Consider the following 11,911-nt stretch of genomic DNA (forward strand, 5'->3'; position numbering starts at 1 on the left):
TCCTAAATTTGGGCCTGTGGTATGGCCTAGCATTGGTAAGGACCTGAGTTAAATCCTCAACATACACCCCCCACCACCAAAAAGAATGTTAGCCTAAATTTGGAGAAACATCTTCTTCCCAGCCATAAATACACACACACACATATACATACACACACACACATATATGCATACATACATATATACACACACACTATATAAAGAACCATAATATCAATTCTGTGGATATTTTAAAAGTTTATTTCTAGTTCAGCCCACAGACCCAACTGTGATCAGAGTTGACTTCCTTTTAGCACATGGTCTATGGGGTCCCCTCAGGGGAATTTTACCACTCCATTCCAAAGAAGTCTGCTCCTTTCATCAGGATGCACATAAGCTGAAATTGCCAATACAACCCTCAAAATGCAAGTTTATTGAATAAAGCTGAGAAAAGCAATAAACAGACAAAAATGCATCCACCTAAATAAAAAAATGTACGTATTTACAAAGTTTGGTAGCTGTTAAATTTTCACATGCAGAGGTTATGCACAGTAAAATGTTGGTAGTAGCTTTTAGTTGTCTTAAAATGCTAAGAGCAATAAAAAGACACACAAACACTTGAAGCTACAGGTCAATTAACAAACCTATGCAGTCCCCACTTAGTCACACAATCTAGTTCCAATCCCTCCTTTTAGGCACAAGCAAGTTGCCACATTCTTTGTAACAGTTCACAGTGACCATTAATGAGGTCAAGCTACAGTAGCCATTTTAAATATCCCTTCATTATTCACAAAACCATCCAACCCATCTGGGAAGTACACAACATGCCCAAAGAATAAGAAGAGAACTTTAAAAGCCCAGATCCGACTCTTTAAAAATGTGAATGGAGAAAAGCAAGTAGTGTCTGTGCAACACAGTGCAGTATTTGTACAGAATCTTTTTAAGGCCATGGCATTCTATAAATTAAAACGGGTATTCATTAAAAGAACTTGCTGTTGACTGTACTCTGAGTGCTCAATACATCTAGAAATGCATCATCTACATAAGTGCTGCTTAAAAGAAACAAAGTCACACACAGTGTGAGGCACATGTAAGAGGTGTCACCACAGAGGTTTATCCACTACAGCTTCTGTATGAATAACAGCTTATAAGTGAACCAGCATTAATATGTCCCTTTATGTATATGAAGATCACAGACTATCAAATATGTTTGCTTTAAGTTTTTATACAATTCTGTACCATAGAAGCAAGCAAAAAACAGCATCAGTTCCTCAGTTCTCTGTGTGATGGATTATTAAGCAACCTGTAGACATTGCACATGATTACACTAGATAAAGCCGGCAGGTCTAGAGTTGTCACAATAATCAAGATGTCTAAAGGCACCAGACAAAAGAGTGTCAATCCTTATAACAGGAAAAAAAAATAAGAATTTTTATTTGTTTATAAGTGTCTCTTGTGCTGAAAGTCAACTTTTATGACTGGATATAAAAGTCAGGAGTTGGAGGGTCATGGAGCAGCACAATTCAGTGACTGGAGATACAAAGAACCGACATGGATTTTGAACAAAGTCAGACTAACAGGTTTTATTACATTGGCCAGAGTGCTCTAAATTCATGAAAGCTTTTGAGAAAATCTTCAATTCCCAACCCCTTAAAAAAAGTATGTAGAAAGGGAAAGAAAAAAATGTAATGATCTGGACAGACACAAAACAGCATGCTCTAACTCCTCTCGCTTCCCCAAATGCTACCTGACAGTGAGGATTCTCAGAGAGCAGAATGTCTCTAAAATTCACCAGGTAGGAACTCTCCAGTGTAAAGAACAAAGAACATCGATCTGGTGCCTTTACTCACTTGTGACAGACCATCCTTTAATCCTATGTTGTAATGATACATTTCACATGCATTTGTGAGATAAGATAAACATTAAGTTTATATCCCACGTGTTGGCTTAACGGTTTTCTAAGTACTGGGTGTGGCACTAGAAATTTCATGCTGTCAAGTCAGTATCAGTATTAAGCTACTGGACTCTATAATGAAATATCGTAAGTAAACATTTACTGAGAGCCAATATAAAAATCTGGCCCAGAAAGACCAGATGGAAATATAGAATTTTCTTGATTTAAGATGGTCAAAAGTGTGTTTTTTACTTTTATTTTAAAAAAATAAAATAAAATAAAATAAAGCTCTACACACTCAGACAAGTATGTGTGTGAAGTCTTTTGATGTGTGCTGACTTTATCATGACAACTCTAGCTGATCGGTATGAGGGAGGGTTAGGGATACACATCTTCAGCAGTGCACATGAGAAATAAACTCCGAAAAAGGCAATTTCTTGGGTTTAGGAAGGACCATATTCTGGGAAGGACTTCAGAGCAACGGACAATAATTCTAGGATTATAGCCAAGAAGAACTGGAAGACTTCAGGAGATGTTTCAGCTTCTTCTAGATTTTGAGTGTTGAATAAGCCACTGAAGTGTGATATCTAAAGATGGGGAAAGTGAAAGTTAATTATCAATAAAGAAACTAAACATCAAACACAAAGCAATACTTAAAATGCAGCTGATTCAAGGTACATGTTAGGTCTGCTTTTCTGCAGCTAGATTCCATTATCTGAGTTTCAAGAGGATAATATAAAAAATTCAGAATTCTTCAGAAACTGAAGAGTCTTCAGACTTAGAATTAAGTTGAGTACAGAACATTGGTACCATCTTTTATTAACTGCCTGTGAGATCACATGTCACAGACAAATTGCCATCAAATCAATTTGGGAGATGGCTCAATAGGTAAAAGCATTTGCCATGCAAGCCTGAGGAGCTGATTCAAACTGAGTTTGATTCCCCAGCATCCACTAAATAGCAGGGTATGAACACTCAACACCTGTATACAACCACAAGCTAGTAGGAGGCAGAGACCAGAGAATCACTGAAGTTCACTAGTATTAGCAGCCGAGTTTAAGCGAATGTCTTAAGGAAACATGCAGAGTGATAGAGGAGGACACCTAATGTTTTCCTCTGCCACACATGCATGCATGGGGCACACATATCTGTATATACACACACATGCAAACACACACAAGTAATCATTAGGGCTTGAGAACCACGCCAGAAAATGGCAGGCAAAACAAACTGTAAGAGGAGAAATGAACCTCTACTACTTTAAATGGGATAGTGTAAATGAGTGGCTCCATAGACTTCTTGGGTGTTTTATTAAAATTAAATTTGCAACTTGGGTCCCCAGCCATCTGGCTGGAGAAGATGTCACTGGCGGCAGATCCTGGGGCCCAACCCTAAGGTATGCTTAAAGGCAGATCTGATTCCAGCCCAAAGGTGTGGAGGGAGCAGTGTTCTGGAAGTTCATGTGTGCTTGCGGTGGTGGCTGTTGGTGGTGTCTCTCTAAGGGAGCCAGGTTCTTCCACCATTGACGGTGTTCTCTTGGATTCTGTAAGCCTGAAATTAATACCTTACTTCCATAAACTGTGTCTGGTTGGATGTTTGTCCCAGCAATGTGGAGCTGACAACAGAACCCAGCAGAGCATTATTCACTCTAGAACTCTATGACAGGATGGCTGAAACACTGGAAGAAAGGGTTGTCACTGTGAAGGATGGAACAAGGTTTCACAAACTTCCCTTCTTGACACTTTGGGCTTGATAATTCATTTCATGGAATGAAATCATAGCCACAAATGCCACTGTCAACCCCACACCTACTTTGACAATAAAACTGTCTCTAGGCATTGCCAAATGTCTTTTGGAAATATGATTCAGCCATAATAAACAAGATGTCATCTTCAGGGAAATGGATGTATCTGAAGATCACCTTGTTAAGCAAAATAAGACTCAGAAAAACAGTGCATGTTTTCACTCATATATGCAATCTAGATATATGAAAAGTAGAGTGGGAATTATCTGGAGGATGAAGGGAAGTAAATAAGGGGAGAATGAGAAAGAATTATGGGAACAAAGATGTGTTTCACATGTTTTGTTCTCATATGCAGAGACTAGACTAGAAATTATATATATTTACATGCATACATATGTATGTGTGTATGTGTATGATGGAGACAGAGAAGACTATTTGGGGAGAAGGGAGGAGTCCAGCAATACGAGGGAGGGGAAGAAGAGAGTAATAGGGACATGAATATGAACAAACAACAATGTACACATATGCAAATGTCACCATAAAAAGGTTATTTTGTATGCTAGCTAAAAAGTATTTGAACAAAAAAAGCAATGTCTCCCGAGTTGAAAACCAGTAGTCTAGGGTGAGCCAAGTAACTCTATATGCCATATTACATGCAAGTTAACAAGGTAGAACTTGATTCTTTTATTTAATTTTTATTTGAGAGAGGGATAGAAAGAGGAAGAAAGAGAGAGAGAGAGAATAAATGAGTGTCCCAGGGCCTCTAGTAACTGCAAATGAACTCTAGACGCATGCACCACCTTGTGCACCTGGCTTTTCAAACCTGAGTCCTTAGGCTTTGCAGGCAAGCACACCTTAACCACTAAGTGACCTCTCCAGCATAGAACTTGATTCTTTTAAAAAAAAAAAAATTTATTTATTTGAGAGTAACAGAGAGAGAGAGAGAGAGAAAGAGGCAGATAGAGAAGGAGGAAGAATGGGCGCGCCAGGGCCTCCAGCCACTGCAAACGAACTCCAGACGTGTTGCGCCCCCTTGTGCCTCTGGCTAACGTGGGTCCTGGGGAATGGAGCCTCAAACCAGGGTCCTTAGGCTTCACAGGCAAGCGCTTAACTGCTAAGCCATCTCTCCAGCCCTACAACTTGATTCTTAAATCAACAGGAAGTTACTGGAGAATTTAAGAAGGAAAGTCATATTATTTGATTTTAACAAGCTAGCAAGGGCAACAAGAGAACAACTTGAAAGAATACCAGTATGCAGACCGACTGTCACAAGCAAATACAAAAGGAACAAAGGCTGAAAAAAAGCCAAACAAGTAGATAAAATAGAGTAACTGAGGAAGACATAGAGCCCAGAGGACTTCAGGATTGACTTCAGTAATATGTGAAAAAGAATCTTCTGGCCTAAATGAGGGTGTGATTCATAAAGCTAAGGTGGTTAATGAACAGCTATGAGGAAAAGATTAACTATTTAGATGCAGGCACATCAAGTCTGAAGGACAGTGGGTGACACAGAGATGTGTAAGAGGCATTTTTTCCAGATCTGAGAAAGAGATGCAACTAGCAAGGAATCAGCAGACAGTTAAAGCTATAACAGCTGAAGCTAGCCAAGAAAAGCACACAGACTGAGAAGAGAAGCAGCTAAGTCAGAACATTTAGTGGCTAACCTGAGTTCTTCACAATATACTAACCACATCAAAGGTATGTGAGCATTTATTGGAAAGTGCACTCTACCTTCCAAGCCTGAAAGCTAGGTGTAAATTTTACCTTCTACATTCCCGGCTAACAGGTATTAGAGAAGCTGTAAGCCCCACATGCATCAAGGGCAGCCATGTGGCAAGATGAACAAACTGTCATTCACAGATGTAAAAACACTGATATAACAATCATTGAAACAAGTCTTTTACAGCTCTTATACTAATGTGGGGGGGGGGGTAAAGCCAAAATGAAATGACCCAATTTGAATAATTATAAAAGTTTATTAACAAAAAATAAAGGGGTGGAGAGATGGCTTACGCTTGCCTGTAAAACCTAACAAACCCGGTTCAAGGCTCGATTCCCTAGGACCCAAGTTAGCCAGGTGCACAAGGGAGCGTATGTCTGGAGTTCATTTGCAGTGGCTGGAGGCCCTGGCGCACCCATTATGTCTTTCTCTGCCTCTTTCTCTCTGTCGCTCTCAAATAAATAAATAAAATTTTTTAAAAAGACTAGAAAGATGGTTCAGTAGTTAACACACTTGCCTGCAAAGCCTAATGACCTGGATTGAATTCTCTAGTACCCATGTAAAGCCAGATGCACAAGGTGGAGCATGTGTATGAAGTTCGTGTGCAGTGGCTGGAGACCCTGGCATGCCCATTCTCATTCATTTTCATTTTCATTCCCATTCTTTCTCTCTGTCTCTCCCCCTCTCCCTCTCCTTTCTCTTCCTGTTTCTCTCAAATAAATAAACATATTTTTAAAAACAAAAGAAGTGGACATGGTAGTGCACAACTTTAGTTCCAGCATTCAGGAGGGTGAGGTAGAAGGATTGCCATGAATTCAAGTCCAGCCTGGAACTACAGAGTTCCCTGTCAGCCTGTGCTACAGTGAAACTCTGCTTTGGAAAAACAAAACAAAACCCTTCTATCCTCTGTGGACATAAGATCCCAAAGACAGATGAAGAGATAAAAAGGCAGAAGAGAAGTAAAATTCTCAGATGTAGAGGTCATATTCCTTGAAAAGTGGGGCACACGCTTAAACAATCTTTACAAAGATCATTATCCAATCATTCTCCATGTGATCTAAGGACACCCACCTAGTGAAACACTACATAAGGAAGCTCAAAGAAAGAACATAAAAAACATGTGCACTAAAAATACTTTTGTGAGCAATTCAGGATATTTCAATTGTTGGAAGCAAAACATATAGTGGAAGGTAAAATGATGAAACAGGGTGCCTGTCTTGACAACACTAAAAGTTGAATCCACTAGTTTTATTTGGTGTTCCATGTAAACAGGCATTCTGTTTACAAATCACTAAATCTGAGTCCAGATAAGAGGATCAGTTTTCTTAGGCTGGGTAACAGTTAAGTAAGCACAAGGTCTATAATTACAAACCAATTGACTACAGAGCCACAGCTACCATAAAGGTGAGCCTCAAATGTCAAATCGGTTCTCACCACCTGAGCTGCACTCCCTGCATAAATAAGTTGGAGAGACTCTTACTTGTTCTGATTTTGGTTTTAAGGCAAGGTCTTGGTATGTGGACCTGCCTGGCCCCAAGCTCATAGCAACCCTCCTACCTCAGCTTCCCAGAGCTGAGATACAAGGATGCACTCACTACTATGCAGTTACCTCTTTTTCCTTCAAAAAGGTATCTGGCTAGCCTGTGACAATGAGAAAAGATCTTTCCTCTCTTCAACAACATTGCTGTTTACTAGAGAATGTCTGAGTCATGGGGCTTAGGGGAATGGTACAAGGTACTAAAGTACACTAGTATAAAACAAGGTTCTTTGACTTTGCCTTACTGACACTTGGTGCTTTTATTTGGGGGGGGGGGGATGAAGGATGCTCAGGAACATCTGTGGTCTCTACTCAGTAGATGTCAGCATTACCCTTCTAGTTATGACAACCAGAAACAGACATTGTCACATGCCTTATGAGAAGGTAGAGGAATTCTCCACTGAAAAACATGAGCTAAATGCTCTTAAGGGATTATGTCAAAAAATTTTAAGTTTTTCCCCTATACATAAAAAAAAAAGCAAATCTGCCATAAATAAATGCTCACAATTGAAGAACTCACTTATTTTCTCCATCAAACAGGAAAGTTTAACCATGGAATTACCAGGATTACACTGCTTATAAATTTATAAATGGTGTGTGTTTGTTTGCTTAAGACAGGGTTTTATTATGCAACCCAGTATGGCCTCAAACTCACAGCAATTGTTCTGCTTAAAACTACCAACTACTGGGATTATGGGCATATGCCACCACACCTTACTTAGATGGTTTTAAAGGACTCAAGAATCAGACAGAAAAGTTTTAACACTTAACATTGGAGAAGAGGATTGGAAATAACTTGAAAAGTATGTGATATCATGAGACATACTAAATGAAAGCTAAAGAAAATCAGGATACAAACTAAAACTGAGCATTAGAGAGACACATACAAATTTAAAAACGATGTATTCCACCCAGAATCTCCCTCGGAATATGTCTTTATTTAGGAAGAGGGTCTACAGCAATAATTAGTTAAGATGAGATCACAATGAATGTAGGTATGCCCTAATCAGCAATCTGTCCTTTTAAGACAATGACTCACTCACACTGAGGAGGAGACTGGAGTAATGCAACTAGAAACCAAAGCAATGACAAGCATGGATGCCATGCCACCAAGCCAGAAAGAGACAGGGAAGGGTCCCTACAGCCTTGAGTAGAGTATGACACCTTGACTGTGATTTTCTAGTTTTCTGAACATGAGAAATAAAGTTTCTGCTGTTTAAAAACACCTACTTTGTATTATTTTGTTGTGGCAGTTCTAAGAAATAAATAAAAGGATTAGCCAGGTAAAGGGTGCTTTTGGCTTACATTTCTAATACAGTATAAAAACACTGTAGCAATATACCAGCTCAATTAATGAAAAACTGCTATACTGCCTGTAGAGCAATATTTGTAGTCTTATTTCAAAACTATCATTTTCTTATAATGCACAGCTAGATACTAGCTCTACAAAAATTAATACAATTGCCCAGCACAAGGACTTATCACTGTAATCACAGAACTCAAGGGGCAAGATGAACATTGTAAGTTTTAGGCCAGCCTGAGCTACAGAGTACAACTCTCAAAAAATGAAAACCATCGAGTTGGGGATTTGGCTATATTAAAGAACACTTGCCTAGCAAGCATAGGAGCATGAATTCAATCCGCATCACTGCAGGAAAAAAGCCAATGATAATAATAAATACAACAAAATTACAGCACTTGATGCTTAACCTTATGGCTTTACTACAATCACTTTTCTAAACAATACAGACAAGATCTAAGATGCTACAGTTGTTGTCTAATGATAAAATGTTTATGCTTTTTTTCTCTCTCAGGCAAAAGCAACAGTATTCTTAGAATAATCATTTAAACAGAAAGGTGGATAAATATAGTAAGAAGCATTACCTCATCCTCTCCATGATACTCATTTCTTAAGAAAAAAAAAAGTCATTTCTTACCTATATTATCCTTTTCTTTGCAAGAAATTGAATAGCAGCAAATTTCTCTATCCTGAATAGCAGACAGATTCCTGTAAGACCCAGAATAAAACAAAATAAGGAATGATGGTTGTCATGCTTATCACTCTTTGTTCAGTTTACTTTTTTTTTTTTTTTCAAGGTAGGGTCTCACTCTAGCCCAGGCTGACCTGGAATTCACTCTGTATTCTCCAAGTGGCCTTAACTTCACCGCGATCCTCCTACCTCTGCCTCCCAAGTGCTGGGATTAAAGGCATGCGCCACCACGACCAGCTTCAGTTCACTTATTATTTTCAGTACTATGCTAAATAATATTTTGCTACTACTAAGGCTTTAGGGATTTATTTCTCAGGTAGAACAAGTTAATCCAACATAAGAACATGATTATAATCATAACTGAATGGTAATGATGACAGTATAATTTAGCACCACTTTTTCAGCTGGGTGTAGTGGCACACACCTTTAATCCCAGTACTCTGGAGGCAGAGGTACAAGGATTACTGTGAGTTCAGAGCTAGCCTGAGAATACATAGTGAATTCCAGGTCAGATGGGCCAAATTTTTATAACAACATAACTCATTCTTAGCACCTACATTTTTTCAATTAGCTGTTTCTCATCCAAGGCATTTGGAAGGTCTCTTTTGTTTCCAAGAACTAGTACCTTTAAAAAAAAAAAAAGATATTAATGGTAAAGCTTATATACAAAAATGTTACAGAAGTATATCCTTGTGGCATCAGAAGATTTCAAAACTGATTTCATATAAACACATGCCTTAATGTTAAGGCACACTGAGAGTACTAATAACAGCTCATTCATTTATTCACACTGACATTACTTGACCCCTACCTCTCATGAAGGCATGGCACTCTTACTCCACTCTATGACCAACTTGTATTTAAAATATTCTACTGAAAACAAAACAAAATGAAAAACACAAAAAATAGCCTAAGGAGATGGGGATATATCTCAGTTGGTAGAGTACCCTCCTAGTATGCACAACGCCCTAGGTTGGATCCCCAGCAACATATAAACCAGGCACGGTAGAGATGCATGCCTGTGACCCCAGCACCTGTGGTGGTGAGAGCAGGAGGATCATCAGAAGTTCAGGGTCATACTCATACTCACAATGAGTTTGAGGCCAGCCTAGGCTACAAGGAGACCCTGTTTTTGTTTTTGTTTTGGCAAGTTAGGGTCTCATGCTAGCCCAAGCAGACCTAGAATTCACTATGGAGTCTCAGGGTGGCCTTGAACTCTCAACGATCCTCCTACCTCTGCCTCCCGAGTGCTGGAGACTGTTTTTCATTAAAAAATAATAATAATAAAATTAAGCCAAGTATGGTGGTGCATATCTTTAATTCCAGTGCTCAGGAGGCAGTGGTAGGAGGATCAGTGAGTTTGAGCCCAGTCTGGAACTACAGAGTGAAGTCAGCATGGGCTAGAGTGAAACTCTCCCTCAAAAAAATAGTATTAACATGACAATAATAATCAAATTACAATAAAAAATTTAAATACCTATGTCTTGCTATAAGCTACAGCTCAGTAGTATAGAATGTATATATGTACAATGCACTTGGCCCAGTGCCCAGCACTAAAATACAAAGCACTAAGCTAAAGAATGGTGAATATTCTGCTACTTCTTAATAAATCATAACCAAAACATGAATATAATCTTCAAAATTGAGACAACGTTGGATAAACCACGTTTTATCCATCAATCATCAGGCAAGCATAAAAGAAAATTTTTTAAATTCAAGATCAAAAACTAGGACAATGACTCAGAGGCGAAAGGTGCCTGTTTGCAATGTCTGCCAACCCAGGGATCAATTCCCAAGCACCCATATAAAGCACAATGAACAACGAGGCATATGCGTATGGAATTCATGTGCAGTTGCAAGAGTACCTGGTGCACCCATACATTCTCTCTCCCCCTCTTTGTGTGTCTCTCTCAAATAAATAAATAAAATAGTTAAATTCAATGTCTAATACCTGGAATACAGCTCAGTGGCAGGCAGATCATGTGCTTGACATGCAAAAGTCACTTGGGCTCAATCACCAGTACCAAAGTGAGTAGGTAATGAATGTTTAAAAAAAAAAAAAAAAAGCTAGATGTAGGCTGTTGGTAATTATGAGATGACTGACTAATGGACATAAAGTGGAGAGAAAACTTTAAATGTTGGATGCTAAATGTTTGATGGAAAAGATTGTTACATAGTGGTTACGTAGATTGTAAATTAAAAGTATGTAGATGAAGGTATGAGTAAATGAAGGTATGAGTAACAGAGGTTAAAGAAAAAGTACTTAACCAGATTACAGACTTCCTGAAATATAAAATGACTATTAGCCTAGGGCTAACATCAGATTAACAAAGCATGGCTCTGGCTGGTAGCAGGTTGCTATGGTATTCATGTTATAAACTTAATTTTAACTCATTGATGTTAATCTGGTCATAATAATGGTCCTGAAGGACTAAATTTAGAGTGCCCAACCAAGTACCCAACTAGTTAACAAGTTAATCTATTTGTCAACCTTATAACTAAATCTTAAGGTTAAAATTGACACATTATCAGTCTTAATACTTTAATTTTAACCTACATCATTCCTGAACAAGTTTACCCAACTATCACAAGCAGTATTATAAGGCTGGTTAAGGTTCAAACAGTTACAGATTGTGTCATGAAATTTTATGTATGTTTGCAATTCAATATAGTTCTAGAAAACTGATTTGGAAGAGATTAAAAATATTTTTGGGGGGTCAGCAGTGAAAGATGCTTATTTACAAAGCCAGATACACATAGTGGAACAACATATATTTAAAAATTATTTGCAGTGACAAGTGACCCTGACATGCCCATTCCCTCTCTTTTCCACGAGACTTGTCTCCTTTTTTTCATTAGATCATGGCAGTTTAATCCAGTTCCTCTATTTTTTGGGTATGTTAAATATAGCTAAATTAATTTCAGAAACTGACTTACAGATTGGATATTTAGCTTTTAAAAGTGATAAATCTCATTTAAAATACACACACACACACACACACACACACATATTATATAAAGGTATCCCACCTGTGATGAACTTTAA

The 11,911-nt window shown here is 38.3% G+C and overlaps 1 protein-coding gene across 1 annotated transcript in view; it reads right to left on the reverse strand.

Moving 5' to 3' along the window:
- Positions 1-224: 224 nt before the first annotated feature.
- Arl8b (ADP ribosylation factor like GTPase 8B) overlaps positions 225-11,911 on the reverse strand; it is a 43,811-nt gene continuing 32,124 nt past the window's right edge. The window contains exons 5-7 of the mRNA XM_045134369.1: positions 9,423-9,490; positions 8,812-8,882; positions 225-2,460 (exon numbers count right to left, since the gene is read on the reverse strand). Coding sequence (XP_044990304.1) covers positions 2,411-2,460; positions 8,812-8,882; positions 9,423-9,490 — 189 coding nt within the window. The 3' untranslated portion in view covers positions 225-2,410. The remainder of the gene's footprint in view (positions 2,461-8,811; positions 8,883-9,422; positions 9,491-11,911) is intronic.

Source organism: Jaculus jaculus, chromosome 14, assembly GCF_020740685.1.
Source record: "Jaculus jaculus isolate mJacJac1 chromosome 14, mJacJac1.mat.Y.cur, whole genome shotgun sequence".
In the NCBI taxonomy this organism is placed as follows: Eukaryota; Metazoa; Chordata; class Mammalia; order Rodentia; family Dipodidae; genus Jaculus; species Jaculus jaculus.